This window comes from Mesocricetus auratus, unplaced genomic scaffold (assembly GCF_017639785.1).
Source record: "Mesocricetus auratus isolate SY011 unplaced genomic scaffold, BCM_Maur_2.0 Super-Scaffold_100676, whole genome shotgun sequence".
Classification (NCBI taxonomy): Eukaryota; Metazoa; Chordata; class Mammalia; order Rodentia; family Cricetidae; genus Mesocricetus; species Mesocricetus auratus.
The window spans coordinates 404,969-425,607 of NW_024429266.1; the positions used below are offsets into that span (position 1 = coordinate 404,969).

The following is a 20,639-nucleotide window of genomic DNA, read 5'->3' on the forward strand; positions in this document are numbered from 1 at the left end:
ATATTTGGATACTATGCAATTTCTACTTTGGAATCTGCCTTCCTATTTATGTGTTCCCAACTGCTATCTATTTTGGTGTAGGACATGGAGATGAGGAAATATGAGGGCATGAGTCAGGTAAAGAGATGAAATGGAATCTTTCTTTATGCTTATATGTTAAGGCTGGGCAGAGGAAGGAGATAGAAGCCGGTTCACTCACCATGACCTTGTGTTGCCCGGTGAGGTTGGGAGGTTCACAGAGCAGCTGTGTCTCAGATACAGTGACTGCACAAGGTGTCTCTCCAATCATTACTGTGTAGTTGAGTTTGGCCCCTCCAGCGGCAGGAGGGCAGAGATTTTTGCCCTGTAGAGAACAGGTGTCTTAATGAGAATTGGCATATGCAAGCAGAAATTAATTGCCTACTTAAAGAGATATACAGGAGACAGGGTGGGGCAGCAATGCAAAAACCAATAAATGCCTCCGGGTCAGGGTTTTAAAGGAGACTTCCACCAGCCACAGATTCAAGGAGACCAAAAGACAAAACAAAACAAACAAACAAACAGAACAAAATCAAAGGAAAGTGAAAAATGCAATGGGGGGATGTTTGGGGAAGGAGGAAAGGAAGAGGAGAAACAAAACTCTGGACGAATAAAGATGGGAGGAGGACACATGGGATTTAAAGGCAGGTGCGGTGCAACAAAACTGGATGCTACCACCTGGAGATTTGGCCTCCTAAAGAGGGAAGGGCCTACAGCACTCTCTCCCCACTATCCAGGCCCCTCCTCTCCATTGGTGTTTCCTACCTTCAGGATGATGGGTGAACCTGGCTTCTGATCCAAGATCCCAGTGGGGCTGAGCAGTTCAAAAGTCGGGTTGGGGTAGTAAATGAACTTGGTGTCATTATAGATGAGTAAGGATTGGACATTGTTAAAGAGAAATCCAAACTCATCCGGCCGTTCCACAGTGTCCAGGCCTGGACGGTAGTCACTGGTCAGAGAAGGTGCCAGACAGGTGAGGGTGGTTGTGTTTACCACCGTACACACCTAGGAGGCAGAAAGCAGAGTTCTGGTGGGTGAAGGTGAGTCTATCATCTCCTCTTACCCTCTGCTTGCTTGACTTCCTTCACTACATGTGAGTCCTTCCAGACCACTGTGGTGGTGATGCCTTTAACCCCACTCATTTATTCATTAACACTGCCGTGAGCACCTGTTTTCTGGCAGACACTGGGCCAAGAGTCTGGTGCACAGAATGAAGTAGTCTCCAGGGGCAGCTCTGGATTAATTAAACAAGCATTATAAGCTAGTCCACAGAGAGCCTGAGGCAGCACAGGGCAGAAGACTGTGAAATGCACGAATGGGAAGGACCAGATGCTCTGGAAGTCTGTGAGTTTGCACGGCGTGGCCTGAAGCAACATTCGTGAAGGATTTCCCTCAGAAGTAGGGAATGCTTTCATCTGAAGAATGGGAGGCTTACTTCGGCCAGAGACGGGCAGTTTCAGGTGGAGAGGATAGCAATGAAAAGATCTGGGGTTGAGGATGTAAGAATGTTTGAAGAAAAGGACAGTTGCAGTGAGGGAGTGAGTGAGTGAGTGAGTGTGTGTGTGTGTGTGTGTGTGTGTGTGTGTGTGGTGTAGTGTGTGGTGTGGAGTAGGAAATGGTAAGATGAGCATTTTGCTTCTTGCATAGTGTTGGGCTAATGTTTCAGATCAAAGTGATAGGTAAACAGGATCCTGCCTCTCAGTCGTTTCTTCCTTTTCTCTAGCCATGCACTCCTCCATCTGCACTGGGGTAGAACCTAGAGGTGACACTGAGTTCACGTGATCCCTTGTCTCTTGATAGACCTCTCTGGTCTGCTATCGAATTCTACTGGCCTGGCCGATGCCCAGTACTGTCAGTTACTCTCTCCGGCAGTGGTTGGTTCTGAGGCTAAGACAGCAGCCAAACCAAAGAAGCCACTAACAGACCCGTGGAAGAAGCTTAGGAAACAAAGCAGATTCCATCTTGCCCTCCAACTTTTACTCTGTATCACAGTTATCTCAGTTTCACCATGGGAGCTGGGCTGTCACAGGAACAGCCTAGGACACCTTAAAAAAAAACAACTCTAGTACATCATGCCTCGCAGGTGTGTGTGTGTGTGTGTGTGTGTGTGTGTGTGTGTGTGTGTGTGTGTGTGGTCAACATATACACGGTCAGGCTTTATGGCCAGAAACAGGTCCCTGTGTGAAACAGTTGACTAGCACAGAAAAGTAGATGTGATGTCAGAAGTTCAAGTCTAAACCTTAACTGCCCCTCACAAAACAGCTTCCCCGGGGGCCCTTCTGCTCTGCCAGGGGCCCGTTTCTATTCTTGTCCTTTTCATTGTACACTTCAGCAGCCCCTTTCCAACCTAATGTCCATGCCATAGTGCAGCTGGGGATACTGAGGCACAGGAAAGGCAACAGGTGCTGTTAAGTGAGTACAGCTGAGTTAGAACTGAATTCCTAGTTCTGCAGGGAAGACCTTCAGCTCAGGGTGATTCTCCATTGCTGTGGCATCTTCCTCCTTACCATCCCAGTTTCCCCAGACACAAATGAGGCTCCTATGTGAATAAGAAATTCAGTTCTAAACAAGAGGCCTCTGTGTGTTGCCTGCCCTTTTGCATCACACTCTTGTTTGTCAAAATCCCTGTGCATTTTGAGGGTTCTGTGTCAGCCTTCCTCATCATCTACTGGGAGCGTGGAACACAAGGAAAAGGATAACCCTAGACTGGGTGAGGCTCAGCTGGGGTCAAAGTGAACCAAAAGGGCAGAGTGTTTCCTTTCTCTATCACGTAAACAGATGCATAGCGCAGCACTGTGGGGACACTGCCTCCTGCCCCCATGCCTTCAATCCAGGCCTGCTGGCCTGGATACTTCCAGGCAGATCACCATGGAAACTCTGTAGCGATGGTGGCAGTGAGGGGATAGTCCTTAAGATATAGATGAGTCCAAAGGGAGGGGAGAAGGGACCTCACCTGGCCTGTGGCTTTTGCAGCATGTGGGGTAAGAAGGAAGCTCTTGCCCTGCATTTTCTGTTTGAGGGTAAAAGCTGTAGCTTTTGGGCATCACGCCAATATCAGGGCATTCTCTCTCTACTGTATTTACACCTCATTTTATTTACACTTGTGCATTGTCATATTGATCCTGCTAGCTGGAGAGAGACCCCTCCCTCCCTAGCTTGGCCAGTTCCTTGAGACATCAAATGCCTTGCTACCAGTCAGCATCCCTTTCATGTAGAAGCCAATGACAGAGCCAGCCCTAGCCCAAACCACCTCATGTCACACTAACCCCATGCCCTAAACATGCCAAGGGGTTTCTGTACCAGGCAGCCAGAAACAGCCCCTCATGCCTTAGCAGCAACTGAAACACACACAAATCAATCCTTTGGCCCTGTGGAGCCAGCTTTTTCTTCTGCCTCTGCCTGAAGGAGCCAGTTTTCACAGGTTTCTGCCTTCCATGGGGCTCCCTTTTCTGAAGAATTGATTTGTGAGTTGCACTCTGGTTAGTCACGTTGGAATGATAGTAACATCTGTGTTTTAAAACCTGTGTTTAACTTTTTGAGAAGAGATGGTTTATTTATCCAGGGTGTAAGTTCAAGGTTCCCATTCCTAGCACCCCAGGCCCCAGAAACTTGACAGAACAGCAGTGACTGGGAGCTCAGAGAAGACTGAGCTGTCAGCAGGTAGGCAGGGTCCAGTTCTTCCCATGATTCAAATTCTATACTCGATGTAGGGAGCTTGTGTTTACCTAGTCAAAAGTGCTGAACATCTCTAGTATGGTAGGAAGTCAGGCCCATGAACATCTCAGATGGTCAAGTTATGAAAACTCTGGGTAACTGAAATGTAGCATGAACCTGCCTGAAATCACCTTGTGACTGGGGACAAGTCATCTACCCATATGGCCTTAGTATCTCTGCTGTGCAAGGAGGGTGTGGGGCCTGTTGATCTTGGTCTAGCCTAGCATTGTGCTATTTTGGGCACCTCTGTTTTCCAAGCAAGATTCAGCAGGCTGGACACATGTCAGGGATAAGAGGAGAGACACCATTTAACATTTTGCATGTCCATCTCAGCTTCACCAGTATCTCAAAGGTCACAGAGTAATGGTAGTGATTCACAGTGATAATAATGTTCATCACAGCAACTTTCTGTACTATAATTATGAGTACAATGATGTTCAGAAAAGGATTGCCGAAAAGAGTAAGACTGTGCTGCAGGAACAGACTGAAAACTTTTCAATAACTTATCAGACATTCTGCTCTCATCAGAAAAAGAGAACTTTAAAAAAATCCATAGCTAAAAAGAATGTGATGGTCAGCTATGCTGAGGAGTGAAGAAGCTGTGATCAGCTTGCCAGCAGGTCAGAATTCTCTGTTTGCAGTAGCTGACATTAAGAACAAACATTAAGCCCATGGTTGGTCTGGTCTTAAACTGCAAAGCAAGCCTGTCAGCTGTTCACCTGTGGGGAGCACAGGGTCTCAGAAGTTAGAGGACTTGATCAGAGCCATATAGCTCATAAATGACAGAGTCTTGCTTCCAATGTGGAAATTCCTAAATGTGGAGGAAGAACTTTGGTCCATCTCCTACACTGTTTTTCCTTTAGCCTTTAATTAAACATCTTCACCAAAGCGAGCATTACCCTTTTGTGTTCTATCAAACTCAGCAGCCAGCATTTTTATAACCTTGCTATATCATCTTCAGAAATTATACTGCTATCACATTAGTTTCTGGGAGGCTCAGTTGTTTGGAACCATGACAACAGAGTCAGATCTTCGGTCAAGTTCCCTGTCTAGTGATCAGGTATCCATATGCCTTATCCCTAACTCCTGGCCTTGTAAGATGTGGGCAGAGAGTCATGATTGCTGAGGCCAGGGAAGGGAAGACCAAAGTTTACTCACATTGACAGATTCTTTGCCATTAAACTTGACTCGGATCCTGGGCTCCTGAATGACATCCAAGTTGAAGCCTGTGATAGTTAAGGGTGTGTGGCCACTGGGAACAAGCAGAAGCTAGATTAGGTAAAACCCCTTAAACTTGGTACAGTGACCTTCAACCATTGGGACACCCAATATGAGCCACCCTTATCTCCCTCTAGGTGAATCCTGTTAATCTCACTTCTCTCCAGATAGATGTACTCAACCAACCGCACTGTCTTCCAGATGATGTGTCCTGCAAACCTCTTATCCCTCCAGATGTATTTCACCAATCTTACTCACCTAGTAATGCTCCACTCTGGCTCAATGCGTTGAACCCGAGGGTCATCTATGTACTCAAACTGCAGACTGCTATCTATCCGGGCTCTGTCGACATTCACGGAGACAGGGACTGGTCCCAGACCATTGGATGATGGGGGTGAAACACATACAATCTCATTCATTGACCTCCTGATGGAGAAACAGAAAAGGGTTAAGACAGAAGAGATGGGCATGAACTATCTTGAAAGGCATGCTCCTTATCCCATGTGTGGTCCATGACACATTTGGCTGTTTTCTTATTTTCTGTGCTACAGACATACTCTTCTCCAGTGTCCATCAGCACCTTCCTTTTACCTTAGCAGGGTTAGGAAGGGTGGGTTCTACAGGATTTTGGAGAACTCCTTTTTCTGAATTTTTCTAGAATCTGACTCTAATCAGATTGTCAATACATATTCACATAATACCTGTCTTCTGTTGTGATAAATACATAGGGCTTGTTCTTGCATAGTTTACAGTCAAAAACTGTCAGGTGGGCAACAATGGGCAAACTGGGACATCACCCATGGGTTCCATTCTCCTGGAGTCTGCATCCTCAGGGTTCATGGGTATGGCTGACAATACTAGATTTGTTTGTTTTAATGCTCAGGAGATCACCTTGAGGACAAATTTGTGCTTAACTTGCTGAGACCATGTGACCTCCACAAGTCTCAAGTCCCTACAGTGAAACTCAGCTTGTCAAGAGAGTGGAATCTTTCCTCATCTGTTCTGATAACCCTTCCCTCCAATTCCCTTTAGATGTCACCAACTCATTTGATCTATGTGACATAAACTGATAAGTGGCATACATGTCTAACAATGGCTGGTATGTTTGGGACAAGGAAAGGACCAATGACAAGGAGGTAATAGGCATGCCAAGGCAACAATAACATGTCATTCTTCATGTTTACCTTACCCATAGAACTCGCAGGTCTGATTGCCCAAATATACTGCCACGCTGCTCCCAGAACCAAGGTAATGGCCTGTGATGGTCACCATGGTACCTCCCGACTCTGGTCCCCGGATGGGGCTGAGTGACAGCACAGAAGGGTTCTTTGAGAAGAAAGGGAAACATTCATAGCTTAGGTCCACAGCTAGACCTAACAGTAAGAGCGATAATCACGCTGGGAGCTAAGGTGCTTTTCCTGCTCTTTGTAGTTCCAAACATCGCTGCTCTGTCTGGAGGCTCTGTCCAGGGAAGGTGAAGGGCAGTCATACATTGGGATTAATTAACTCCCTGGGGAGTCTTGTACTCATAACACTGAAAGGGAAGCTGACATGACACTGACTAATCTATCAATTAGTTTGAAAATTGAAAACAATTTGAAAATGCTACTTAATATAGAGCCTGTCCTGATTTTTTTGGCACAAAATCAATAGGGCTGAGTAAATGTTCTTGCTTAAGTTGGGCAGCTGATAGACTGTAGCCTCTATGAATGGTCCATATATGTCCTCTTGTCCTGCCCTAAGCACTGAGGACTCCTGGTGCAATCAGTAAATGTTAAACACGGTAATTCTGACCCTTGCTGGTGGATAAGAATATCACATGTCAGCCCACTCACTAAATTGTCCATTAAGCTAAGGCTTAAAAGAAATCTCCTGTTTGTGACACACCAAAGAGTTGACCTAAATCAGAAAGGATTGTTTCTGCCCAGTGGGCAGTAGTATGGAAAGTGGTTTTAATTTTTGTTGTCTTGTTAGATAGTCTCAGGACATCCCAGGTTGGCCTTGAGTTTGACTGAGACCCTCCTGTCTTCACCTCCTGAGTGCTGGGATCAAAGACATGTGACAACCCCACATAGCTTGGGAAGCACATTTAACTTAGTGAGTGGGTTCTAACCTGTATCAGCTCCTTGCTGTCTGTGGCCCTGAGGTGGACCATGGGATTATTATGAATTTCAGTTTGTTCCCTTGTCCATTGAGGAGTATATGAAGGGTCTAGGGCCCTTCCCAGCTCTGATATTTGCAACTCTCTCCCTATCTTATCGGTTCCATTTGCTTCCCATGTCCCCTAGAGAGGAAATGAGGTATAGTGGCTGCAGGCAGGCCAATCTGAGAGAGAAAAGTACCAAGAAAAAGGACACAATGCCAAAGTGAGAACATAGGCCTGGGAGCTCTGGATAAAGTAGTGAAATGCTTTTGGGAGAAAAGAGTTTTGTGACTTAATGATTTTTCAAGACTCTTAGCAAGGCTGATTTGACCCCATCCACTGTTGTTAGCACTTTTTAATGAAGTACTCAATGTGGAGAGGTAGGTATGCTTTTTTGAAAAAGAACATAATAGCCCCAATGCAATGTATTGATTCAGGATGAATTGAGCCTAGGTAGACTATTGGGCCTCAGAAGCAATTTACTGATTTGGCATGGTTTTAGTGCCAGCCTCACAGAAGGTCTTGGTACCAAAACTGCTTGTTGTCTGAGCATGATGAAATGTCTTTAGGAGTGTGCATACATGTATGTGTAACCATACTGACACACACACAACTGTCAGCTTGTATTGTTCCCGCTCCTGGTCTTGTACATAGAGGTATATCTCTGCCAGATTACAGTGACTTTTAATTCTTCCCTTAAAATGTCTCATCAAAAACCAAAGCATATGGATAAATATAAATTACTTAATTAGTGTGTCCTCATTAGGCTGGAATTAGACCACAATGTCACAGTGCAGGAACAAAATGGAGTCCAGTCTTCCATCTGCAATCCATTAAGAAAGGCTTAAGTTGTTTCTGCCTTATTTAGAACTAAGTCTCTGGTTTTTCATGTGTTTTAAGTCATGTGACTATTTTTAACCCCAGAAAGACAGGCTTCTAAGCAGGGAGGCCAGAAATTCTCTTTACTGGTGGCCATGATCTGCTTGGCTGGGAGGGGCATGTGATATTTTCCTAGAAGTCTGGAACAAATATGTGTCCTTGCTGGCTATGTGTCCAGCCCTGGGCCCAGTACTTACCACAAAAGTATATTGCTGGTGGGAATTTGTCATGAACTCTTCGTTGCATTCCCCAATGCACAGGCGTACAGGCCCAGATGTGGTCCCCATGGGGGCATGGCCCATCTCACAGACGATCCTGAGAAGACAGAAAACCTTCCAGTGAGAGGCTTGACAAGGCTGCCATCTCTGCTCATTTGCTCAGCTGTCAGTGAGTGACCCTTGTCAAAGCAGTGATCATTGCCATGCTGTAGTGCTGGCCCATGTTTCAGTTTAGTATCCATGTGACCATGGGCATAGTGCTGACTACCTGGGCTTTGCCTCATCTACACAATGAGAGGTTAGATGCCCTTATGTCTAAAACTGATATACCATGTGGCCTAATTCTGCTACCATTCCTGTGAGCACCTAGTGCAGTGTCTCACCATGGGTTGTTTCTAGGATTGGTGGAATAAGTAGCTGTCCAACAGTGATTGAGGGGCAGTACTTAGTTGGCATTTTCTGCTATGCAGCAAGCCAACATAACAGCTCTCCCTAAGAGCACAGGTGAGTGATTACTTGTCACACTGTCTGATTCAGCTGTAGTCTCTTTCCTGCAGTGAACCTTCAAAGGGGCTAGATAATCTGGTGAGATAGTGTGGGCATGGAAACAGCATCTTCCAGTACAATGGCAGAAGTGCAGGCCCATGGAAGTGGACAAAAAGGTGGTGGTGGCTGAGTTCATTAGGTGCCAAGTGACACTTAATCAAGGCTGAGCATACTCAGTGGGTGACATGGCCTTGGTTAGAAGTCACATTTCACACTGGCAGGCCGGCTGGAGGAAGATGCTCTGTACTTTGTCTGCAGGCCAGATCAATACCCCCTGGTGATTTCCCTGGCTCCCGAGACACAGAAGGACATTTAAACACAGGTCCCTTAAGTCACAATGCCTTACAGAAAAGGTGGGTTGTAGGTGATGGATAGGATTGGGGAAATCAGACTTTGTGGGGTGCTTGCCCTGGAATACTGGGCCTGGGTTTGGTAGGAGAGGGTCCTACTGATCTCAGCAAATAGGGGGCCAGGAAAGGAGAAAGGAAAGCCTCTTTTTGTCTCCTGACACCATTTCAGGTTGCAAGAGCAATGTCCATGCTAAGCTTGCTTAGTGGGAAGTCAGGAAAGCAAACCCTTCCCCACTAATCTCATGTATTATCCTGGCACAGTAGGAAGACCTGTGTGTTAACAGAGCAGTGCTTATCTGAATAGTTTCTCTAAGAAACAGGGTAACTAAACAGATTTCATTTCAATGTAATAAAACTTGCATAAAACAGATATCACACACATAGACACACATCACACACACACACACCACATACATACCACACACCCACAGGACACATACCACACACATACACCACACACACACAAACACACACCACATACATACCACACACCCACAGGACACATATCACACACATACACCACACACACACAAACACACACCACACATACACACACACCACACAACACAAACACACACACCACACCCACAGACACATATACACCACACACACCACACACACCACACAGACACACAGACACACAGACACAGACACAGACACACACACACATACACACACACACACCTCTTTCATAGCAGTTAATCCTCAATAAGCATTTTGACTCCTGGTAAACATTTACTTAACATACAATAACTGTATTATTACATTTAGCATATAAGATGCAGCAAGAAAGCACTTCATGGAAGAAGCTCTCCCTCTACTTTGTGAATAATAAACTCATTATGAACACACATAAGCATGGCAGTAATGATCAATTAGTGTTTGGCATGCCGTCCTTAAACCTCACTAGGAAGCATCTGAGAAGCTTAATCTAAGGTGCTGTGTTTGCTATTTTCATGCTACTACTTTCTTGGAGTAACCACTCAAATATTGTTTTTTGGCGCTGGACCTTGCTTTTGCTTTGGGGTCCCTGACTTTCTACAGCCCACCTTTTGACCCCTAAAAGAACTCTGAAGAGTCAGCTAATTCTTGAGGGCAGTGAGTGTGGGGACTGGGAAGCAGACTAGCCTCTCCATTTCTTCTAATTAAGGGCTGACTCTTCTCTCATTCATGGCCTGTGTACACTCTGTGGGAGAGATCTATCACAGGTAGGGGAGGAAGAAATTATTGTAGGCTTGAAGTTGTGGGAAAAGGAAATTGGAGGACATATGAAGGTTACAGGCAAGACTCTTGTTCTTGGGTCTGTTTTCAGATAGGAGAAGGTCTAGTCTGGCCTGTTCAACTATCCATGGAGGGCTTAGGAATGGGTTGGGTTTAGGAATGTCTTTCTAGGTTCTGAACACTTTCTTGCTTGGGGTTCATGTTGCAAAAGCTAAGCTTTATATATGGAGCATCTGGGAAAAGAGTGCTAGAAGGAGATGGGACCAACCCAAGTGTCTGAACGCCATGCTTGAATGGGCCTGAGGCATGGTGTCCTCATTTAGCAGTTGAGCTCTGTCTCACCTGGAGTGTGAATAAGGGAGAGGGCTGGTGTCAGCAGCAGGCTATGAACAAGGGCCTGGACGGCCACGTCTGAGAGGTTAGACTGGAGTTTTCTGGAAATCAAGCAGCACTGTGGGTGGGGATGGAACTGTCTCCCTCTGCTCCCCTTTCACTTGTGAGCCCCACAAGTCAGGATGGAGAGGGCCTGAGTGTTCATAGGACACCTGTCTTAGCTCAGGGAGATGAGTTATGGAAGAAGTGGGGGTGCTGCAAGTGAGAGGGCTCTGTGGAAGAATAAGAAATTTGCCACAGTAGCACATATAACTTAACGACAAGAGCTACAGCTGCTGACAGCACAGGCAGCCCACAAGATGGGATGTCATGCCACGTCAATCCTCCGCTCCAGAAAGGGTCTTATTATTTCAGACTTACAGACAACCAAGACTCAGAGATGAGCCCCGACTGAAGGATAGATGAGCCCCAACCTCAAGTTTGTACCTTTGATCACTCCATTTCGTGGACATTGGCTTATTTGTTTATTATCTATCTATCTATCTATCTATCTATCTATCTATCTATCTATCTATCTATCTATCTATCTATGGTAAAGTCACACTGCATTTTCCAGAGTGGGGTCAAATTTCTGGGTTTAAGCAGCACTCCTGCTTCAGCCTCCTGAGGAGCTGGAACTATAGGCATGTGTCATTACACTTGTCTCAGATGTTGGATTTAGTAGAACGCTCGGAATACTTTAAGGGAGGGGCAGCACAGGCATTGTGGTAGTGACAGAAGATTTTGGCAAATATAGGAGACAACCCCACTCATTTCCTAAGGCTCTGAGAGTTAGTTGATATCTCTTCTTCTTGGCTGCAAACCACCACAAGCAGCAGGCTATATATCACTTTCTCCCCCCAGTCTCATTTGTATTTTCTGGTTTAATTTCTGGGAGGCTACCCAATTTACATGTCTTCAGTGTTCCTGGTGGCTCCCAGGCTCCCTATGTATTATTAGGAGGCGATGACTAGCAATGATAAAATTTTACCCTTATAAAGTGAGTTGGACCAAACAACTGTCCAGTTTCCATTTGAAGACTTGACTATCAATTGACAGAGGGCTTCTGGAGTCACATTAATGCCACCGGTAAGCTTTTTAGTTGGTGGGGGTTTGTAGATTCTATGGGTCAGATTGCTCTACCCTCCTGAGGACCATTTGGGGAGACTTTTACACATCAGGTGTTCCTAGTTTACAGATGGACCAACTGAGGATCAGGGGACAAAGTAACTTGCCCAGTGCTATTTGGTTCATCATCAGTTGAACTGTAGTTTGCCCCCTAGGTTCCTGGCACCAGCTCAGTTTTCCTATTATCCCCATACCACACCATCTCCCACAGACATGCATAACTGGTGGCTCACTTCCTGAATGGGGAGAACAGAGATCCAGCACCCATCCAGCTGTGTTTGAGTTCACAGATAGAGCAGATGAGAGAGAGCAAGCATCCCCTCGGGAGATGGGGAATTGAAATTTGGACCTGTATTCCTCTGCCCAGAAAATGTCCTGTGGCTAAATCATCTTGCCCTCCACAGACATGTGGGGTGTTGACTGCAGGACTAATCAGGGCCTTTAAACCAATATTAACCTAATTGTGGAATGATAGATGGCAGACACAAGCATATGGTGACTCATTACCGTGCCCGCTAATCCTGCTTCTGCCCAGGATTCTGTACTGAGCCCAGTTAGCCAAATTCATCTCTTGCAGACATCTGTAACGATCGCACCTGCTGCTCACTGCCCAGGAGGGAGGCCTAATAATGTTAAGGCACTCTGAAACCTTAGGAGTTGTAATGAGCCTGGCACAGCTGGAAACCAGGCTGCAACCAATGAGGCTTGGGGTGGTTGGGTGTTGTTCACTGCTTCATGCCTATCCTGTGCCTGAAGCAAGGAAAGGGGCAACTTCCAAGGGCCACCATTGTCCTCAACGTGCCTGGAATGACTGCCTCCCCAAAGTCTTTTTAACAACCACACTTTCAGTTCATCTGTATACTCTTTTCCCCACAGCTCTGGGTAAAGAAGTATACTTGACTTCATAAACAGAACTAAAATTTCTTGCAGTCCATTAGATGAAGGTCAAAGACTAAATGGCTCGCTGATGTCTCAGGGCTGGTTAGCAGAGGAGCTAGTGTTAAAAGAGTTTAATTCACGCATCAGGCAAGTTTTGGGTCCAACTGCCTCGCACGCAGTTCACACTCCTTGCCCTAAAGTCCGAGTCTTCCCACAAGAACCCCAAGTGGGACCATGGCAGGTTCTTGAGATATAGGTGGATTTGGGGTCTGCGTGTCCAAGTGACTGGTGCACCTTGACAGGGCACTGAACTCCAGATCCTGTGACCATGAGGCTTCCTGTAGGTGGTCCTGGCTCCCAAAGTGTTTACCTTCTAATGTGGTTCTACAGAAACACTTGTGCTTTCATGATTCCCTTTCTGTAGACCTAGCCACCACCCCCTCAAAGCTCATTCCTTATGAGGTAAGGCTGTCAATGAAAACAGGACCTGGAGAATGGAGGTATCAGGACCAGCTTTATTGCCTCCTCACCTGTGGTCAGTGGCTCTGACACAGCCCCAAGAGTCTGGGAATTTACCTTCTGCCACTGTCTCTTCTCTGAGTTATGCTAGACTCAAGGCTGTTTAAGGTTCAGAGTCATGGGTTGTGGATGAGTCATGGAGCATCCAGACCTCTCTTGCCCAGGAGGCGTCGTGGCCCATGGCTGCTGTGTCAGTGAAACAGGCCTGAACTAGGAGTTAGGAGATTTAGGGTTGGATTCTGTCATGGTGTTTACTTCTCAAATGACTGGAGAAAAATCATTTCATGTTTCCCCAACTTTTGCTCTTGCCAGCTTTTACAATATTTATTTGCCAGAGGTTAGAATAATCTTAAAAAGAGATAGTGAATGGGAAAGTGTTCTATAAACTAAAAATTGCTAAAATAATATGTGATGCCATTTTAATGACTGCCATTGAGGACTGGCTCTGGGAGAAGCCTGTGGCTGCAAAGGAACAGGGCAAGAGAGAAAAGTCTGAGTTCAAGTCAAGCTCTCATCAGCTTCCAACACACACAGAGTTGCATACTTAGTGGGCGAAGGAGATCTTGACCCAGTGTCACATGACAAACCATGAAGAATGATCTGGTGACTCCCTCCTGCTGTTCCTCTTTCTCTTTCATCCCCAGCTTCTGGCCTACTTCCTGCCCACCAACTCACAGACTGTAGTTACCACTGTCTAGAGAACACCCCACATTGAAACATATGTCACTCCTGAGCTCGCCTGCCTGCCTGCCCGCCACTACATGCCTATTTTCTAATTTCCAGCTGACATTTCCCTTAGTGAAATAAATGAATCTGCTCCAGTGGAGGCCCTGTTCAGATTAAGCTGCTGTCAGAGCCCCATGCATGAAACAAATTGTTACCCACGGCCTACCCAGTAGGATGCATTACAATGGGGGCCAGTAGGAGGGGCCAAGAGGTCCCAGAGAGGCTTTCAACATTCATGCCAGCAGGCAGGCAAAGACTAAATAAGGGGCATCATGGGCACCTGGTACCCTGATGCCTAAGGAGACTAGGAACAGGGAAGTAACTGTAACAAGGCCCTCTGAGGGCAGAACGACCCTGGTAAGGCCTCTTGGGGGTTTCCCACAGGATGAAGCGCCATGAAAGATGCTTGGGAAAGCCCCTGAGAAGGAAGCCCAGAGACTCTCCACCCTGAAGCTCACACAGACAAAGGCCAGCAGGGTGGACTCACTGCTCAGCGATGATGTATTCCCCTGGAAGGGGTGTGCAGGGCACTCCAGCCACCTGCACATGGTGAGCGATCTCAGAGAAGTCCAAGCCCAGGTTCACTCCATGGATGGTCACACGAGTCCCTCCTTCAGGTGGTCCTGACACTGTCAAAATCTGTAGGAGGGAGGTGGGGTTAGCCACTGATGGAGTTATTCACAAGAATAGAACAAGGTTCCTTTCCCTCCCCAAGAGCTTGGTGCTTAGGAACTATGATGAAACTCCTAGAATATGAGTGTCTTCTATTCTTTTCAGCGTGTACAGAATACTGTTATCTTCTATATTACACTACTTCCTTGGATCATTCACCCATCCATGCACCCATTCGTCCATCCATTAAAAAAAAACTTATTAGAAAGAATTCTGAACTCTCATAAGAACATCACAGATTTATGTACATCTCTGATTCACCAGCTGACTGTGATCAAGTTACTTAATCTCTGTGGACTCCAGGTCGTTTTCTGTGAAGAGAATATCATCAGGTCTACCAAGCTTTGGTGAGCATGGAAAACCCAAACAGAGTTAGTTCGTGAAGCTCTGTGTGTTCTAGGAGGCTTTGCACCTATGACAGTGTTGCTACCGCTACTTCTGCGCTGGACCCTGTAGGATACAATGGCGAATACACTGCAGATTTGCCCTCAAGGAACTTAAAGTCAGGAAGGAAGTGATAACAAAGACCCATAGACCCATAAATAATTCTAGTCTGGGGTCAGACAGATGCAGGGAAAGCAGTGGGCACTCTGAGCAGGTGATGATTGGATGTGGCTGAGGAGAGTATAACAGAGTCGTGCTTACCACTGTTTCTCACAACACATATTAGAGCCAAGAAGTTACTTTAGATTTTACAGAATGTCAAAGTACAAACTGCCCTGGAATCTAGTAAATCAACCGAACACGTTCATGCTTTGGAATCTGAAGTTAACTAAAGTATGAAGTAATTAGCTAATCTTGATACTGAGTGAACTCAGTTCCAAGGAACAGAGGAATTCATAATTGCCAATGTAGGGGTAGATGTGGGAGTGTCTCGGGGCGTTTTATTCTAAGATTTCGTTTTATAGAGAGAAGAACAAGAGCTAGAGATGTTAGGGATGGATCCAAAATTCTCAGGCAATTTGTACACAGCACTAAAAAGGTAGCTGTTTCCAAGGCATTATAAAAAAGGCAAGACTTGAGACCAAGAGTCCACTATGATCCCAGGATGGTGCCTCTGGGCAGAGACCTTTGTGTTCTTGGACACTGAACAGGTTCCTCCTTAAGACTGTACATTCTGGTTGTCTTATTTGGGATTTCTACTGCTGTGATGAAACACCATGACCGAAAGCAAGCTGGGGAGGAAAGGGTTTATTTTGATCACAATTCCGAGTCATCAAAGCAGTGAGGGTAGGAACTCAAACAGGGCAGCAACTTGGAGACAGGTGCTGATGCAGAGGCTAAGGAGGGGTGCTGCTTACTGGCTTGTTCCTCATGGTTTGCTTAGCCTGCTTTAAAAAAAAAAAAAAAGAACCTAGGACCACTAGCCATAATGTGCTGGGGCCTCCTTAATCAATCACTAGTTAAGAAAATGCCTTGTAGGCTTGCCTACAACCTGATCTTATGGGAACATTTTCTCAATTGAGGCTTCCTCTTCTCAGATTACTTTAGCTTATATCAAGCTGAAATAGAACCATCTAGCATAATTGACTCCTGTTAGGACTGGAGCAGCAGTCAGTATGGGTGAGTCTAGGTGGAAAGGGCACTCCTCCTCTGGTGACAGAGATACTCTGAGTCCTGCCATCCTCTCAGGCATGGACCTCCATGGCCTAGCCAGCAAGGAAGAGATGGAGTGTGTGTGGGATTAGCTCTCCCTACCTCATTACTGGTGGTATGCCGATCAGACTTCATCTTAGTGTGGTAGTTGCCAAGCTAGGATTATTGAGTCTGCCGACTCCCCTTCCATTTCTATGGGCCTTCAATGCTGCTTCCTGAATCTTGCCTTCGAGGACCTGAAAACACTATTCTGGGGACTAGTTTCCCTCGGGTTACCTTGTCTGTGACTCTGATTACCTTTTCTTGGAATAAAATAATCCTCCTTAAAAATAAAACTAAACATATGGACTAGATTGAGGGAGAAAATCACCAAGGAAACTCACGGGCACACCCATGTGTTGGGGGAGATGGAAGGAGGAAGGAGTAGGAAGACTGCGGCTCTTTTGTCCTCAGAAACTAAAATGTCCAAGAAGACTGCTCTGGATAGTCTGCTTGGCCCTGGCACATGTTTTCAGAGGCCAGGGATCCTGCTTCGGGAGCTAGACCTTTGTCATGAGAAGTGGGGGGAAGGAGCTGCTTCTCCCTTTGCAGAAGAGCATCAGTAGGCAAGATTGTGCTTTTAGCTCCTGGTTCTGTTGGATGCATTTGGACTGGGTTTCCCGGTGTTCCACCTACCTCGTCCCCAACCCCAGCACAGCAGGAATTCACCTACTCAATGGGTTGGACAGCATTGTGCTGGTTGGTTCCTTTTCTTGGTTCCTTTCCTCCCACATTTATTTTTTAAAAATTCTTTTGCTCACTGCAGCTAATTACAACCTTTCAGGAAAAAAAACTGTAAAATGAAATCTTTCTGGAAATCTAAAAATATTCTGGTCTTGCAGGTAGCACATGTACACTCTGCCTCCGGAAGGTTTCACAGTGCAGCTCTCCTGTTGTTCAGTCACGACAGCAGTTGCTTCCAACATGGAGGGTCAGTTAGACACAGGTTACAGGCACTGGGCTGTGGGGTCAGTCTGTTAGCAAAGAGCTGCTCAGAAGTGTAAATCAGCTCAGAGAAGACTTGAGTAAATTATGAGCAAGTGTTATAGTCCTGGCATGAAGGCATATGTCAAAGATGTATGCGAGCCCAGCTATCAGCTGCTGGTGTGCAAACTGGAACCTTCCTAGATCCTCAGGTTCGGAAAGTGCTGGGAAAGCTGAGTCCTCAGGAGAGTCCTTTTTTATAGACTACCTCTTATATTGTCATCACTTGGAAGAGGTTGCCCAGTAGTTCAGAGTAAAGAATAGCAAAGCAGTACCCAGCTTTGGGCTTAAAGAAATGCATAGATTACAGTTTTGATTAAAACAAAACTTATCTGGAAATGTCTGAATTTCCAAAGTATAGATGAGTTATCTGATTTTCAGGAGGGTTCCCAAGGCCCCCATTACTGATGACTTCCAAATCTTTGCTGTCAGTTCACACGTTGCTCCTGAGCTTCATAGCCACATATCCAATTGCTACAGGACAGCTCTGCTTCTACCTTCAGGTCCGCCAGATGCCCCAAGTTTCATGACTCCTAAAAATGAACTCTTAATTTTTCTTCCTTCTACCAAGGCCTAATTATCCTTCCAGAGTTTCTTTCAAGGTAAATGGGATCACTGTGCTCCTGGCCAGAAATTTTGCAAGTGTCTTCACTAGTTACTTTTCCTTCATCTGTCATGTATAATTAATAAGGTCTAGGTCCTTTTAGCTCTCACTCCCATGGGTGAATAGATGCTAACCAGGCTTCGTCATTTCACTTACTCTGACCCAAAGGGTCTCCATGCTCCTCCATATAAGTCTCACAGCTACTGTGGGTTCTAGCCACTTGGCTCAGTGATTGTGATCATTACCGAGGCAAAGTTCCCCTAGGTTCTGGTTTCCTTCATTCCTTTAGCTGTATCTTCTATTCTATAATATTCCCTCTGTGTCCTACCAGAGAGGAGTGGTTCCTATACTAGATGCCCTTTAAAAACCTTGCCAGGGCTAGACAGATGGCTCAGCTGATCTCAGCATTTGTTGCTCTTGCAGAGGCCAAAGTTTGATTCCCATTACCCACAGTGGGTGGCATACAACCTCCTGTAACTTAACTCTAGCTCAGGGGACTGAATCCTCCTACGGCCTGTGCAGGTTCCTGCACGAATGCATATGCGCCCTCGCGTGCGCGCGCACATACACATACACACACACACACACACACACACACACACACACACACACACACACATACTCTCTCTCTCTCTCTCTTTCTCTCTCTCTCTTTAAAAACTCTCTATGCCTTTCAATGCGTTTAGCTTTGCCTAAGCTCAAAAGTCAGAGAGGGTCAGATTGGCAGTCTGTGCTTAAAGCAAAAGAGGAAAGCATCCTATAGAAGCCTGTCTATCAGATTCCCTCCATGTGTCATATATATATGCACATCCTCACTCCTCCCCAGAACCAACTGTGCAGGGTGCAGGAAGAAAGCTTGGATGGAAGATTTGGTGTTCAGAGAAAGAAAGAATAATACCCCTCCATGACAACATTTCAAATTAGGCATCTGGTGAGTTCCCAGTGTCCTCCCCAATGAGACTCTGTCCTTAGAGTTTTTCTTAGAGGTAGCATGAAATTTCAGGATGCTCAGAACATCACTTCATAAAGCCTTGATGCTATTGGTTGCCAGGTTTACATATGGGTCCATAGAATCAAGTGTCCAGTTATTGCCTGAAAAAAGCCCAGGGCAGGACTTCCTGATCTAAAAAGAGCAGTGGGGCTTCAGGGGAAGATAAGAATAATAGTAGAATAATACCAAAACCTCCACTGACACAGCATAAACTCAGACATGGCTGGGATGTTAGGCATATTTGCCTATATTGGCTTCCAGTTTCAGATGTTCTGTGTACTTTTGACTGCTCTGGGGCAAAGAAGTGAGACCTTTTGGTACCCAGGCAGTATCTGTAGCAAGAAGAGATGAGGTAGCCTCTGGTGTCTGGTAGACCTGAGTTTTGGAAAGCAGGTCTGACATTCCTGAGCTATGTGACCTTGAACATCCTCATCTGAAAGCTGATAATCCTGATGGCCTCAAAGGGAGGGTGCCAGGATTAAGTTAGCCAATATTTGGAAAGCTCCAGCATGTTAATTCAGAGAGCAGGCCATAACAATGTATAGTTTCCTGCTCTGTACAAAGGGAACTTGCAGGTGAGAACAGGGTATATAGGGACCCTGTTGGATAGCTAAGAGATGGTATGAATTTTCTGTTGATCTGGGAGGAGAACTTGCGGGAGAATGTCTAAGAAGTTTCTTGCAGGTCAGCCTTGGCTAGGAAGTGGTGGTACTGAGGACAGGGCTTTGAGGACCACCTCAAAGACTGTGGCCAGACAGGATTTTCACTGTCTGGTTCACCAATGGCTCATTAACTGTCTTGAGACAGAGATGACTGTGTTTTTCTTAGCAACTTAATATTTAGCCCGGCTCAGACCAACAGTCAACAAATATCCCCAATTCCCGGTATAGAGAAATGCTGGTCTGTATCAATTTCTAGAACAAATTGTGTTCTTTAACTATGCCTGGAAGAAGAGGGTGCCAAAGTGTTGCTTGGGAGTGCTCTAGTGTATTCCTACTGCAGCCACTCAGAGCTCCTTCCGATAATCCTCTTAATTTAATCCAATTTCTAATTTGGTTCTTCATGGGATGAAGAACTGAGCTGAGCAGGTACTGTCTCATCAGACATATTTCAGAGACTGAAGACAGAAATCACACCTTTGCCCCTGTAATGTCTGTACCTCCTCTGAAGACAGTTTTGGAACCTTTTGCTCAGGGGTGTGCATTGTTTGCTCTGTATTCTAGTGTTTCTGTCATCCCCTGGGACACAGTGACCCCATATAAGGCTGGGGTTTGAGCAGGTGCCTAAGTAATCAATGTGTAGTCAGGAGGGCCTATTTTTCTGCTTGCCACACACACCATTAATGAAAGTCACTGTGGGCAGTATCAAGCAGAAGGTAAACCTTGGGCATCTTTCCTGTGCCTTGTGTTGTTTTTCTACTTGAGGTTTCTTTCCCCATTTAGACAACTTTTGTTACAGGGTTCTCTCTTTCCTAAAGAATTCTGAGTTTGTGTGTGTGTGTGTGTGTGCGCGCGCGCTCGTGTGTGTGTTTTCTTTTGGTCAGGCTCTCATTGATGTAACTCAGGCTGGCTTTGAACTTGTTGGAGATATACTCCTGCCTCAGCCTCCTGAGCACTAGTATCACAGGAAGTGCCACCATATTTACTCTATATTTGCATTTTAATAGAGCTTTATGTTATTCTGTCACTTTGTCTTAAGATGATTGGTATCTAGTTGGGGGGGGGGAGGTAGCCTGTGGTTTGCAGGATCTAAGAGAAACACTTTAGGACTCAGTCCAGTAACAATAAACCCTGTCTATACTCTCTCAGACAGTGGTCAATGA

General features: G+C 45.7%; 1 protein-coding gene across 2 annotated transcripts in view; it reads right to left on the reverse strand.

Moving 5' to 3' along the window:
* Plxna2 (plexin A2) overlaps positions 1-20,639 on the reverse strand; it is a 190,122-nt gene that overhangs the window by 17,059 nt on the left and 152,424 nt on the right. For both annotated transcript variants that reach the window (XM_005082844.4, XM_040739013.1), the window contains exons 13-19: positions 14,419-14,570; positions 8,170-8,287; positions 6,140-6,276; positions 5,209-5,376; positions 4,891-4,984; positions 784-1,023; positions 200-343 (exon numbers count right to left, since the gene is read on the reverse strand). In XM_005082844.4, coding sequence (XP_005082901.1) covers positions 200-343; positions 784-1,023; positions 4,891-4,984; positions 5,209-5,376; positions 6,140-6,276; positions 8,170-8,287; positions 14,419-14,570 — 1,053 coding nt within the window. The remainder of the gene's footprint in view (positions 1-199; positions 344-783; positions 1,024-4,890; positions 4,985-5,208; positions 5,377-6,139; positions 6,277-8,169; positions 8,288-14,418; positions 14,571-20,639) is intronic.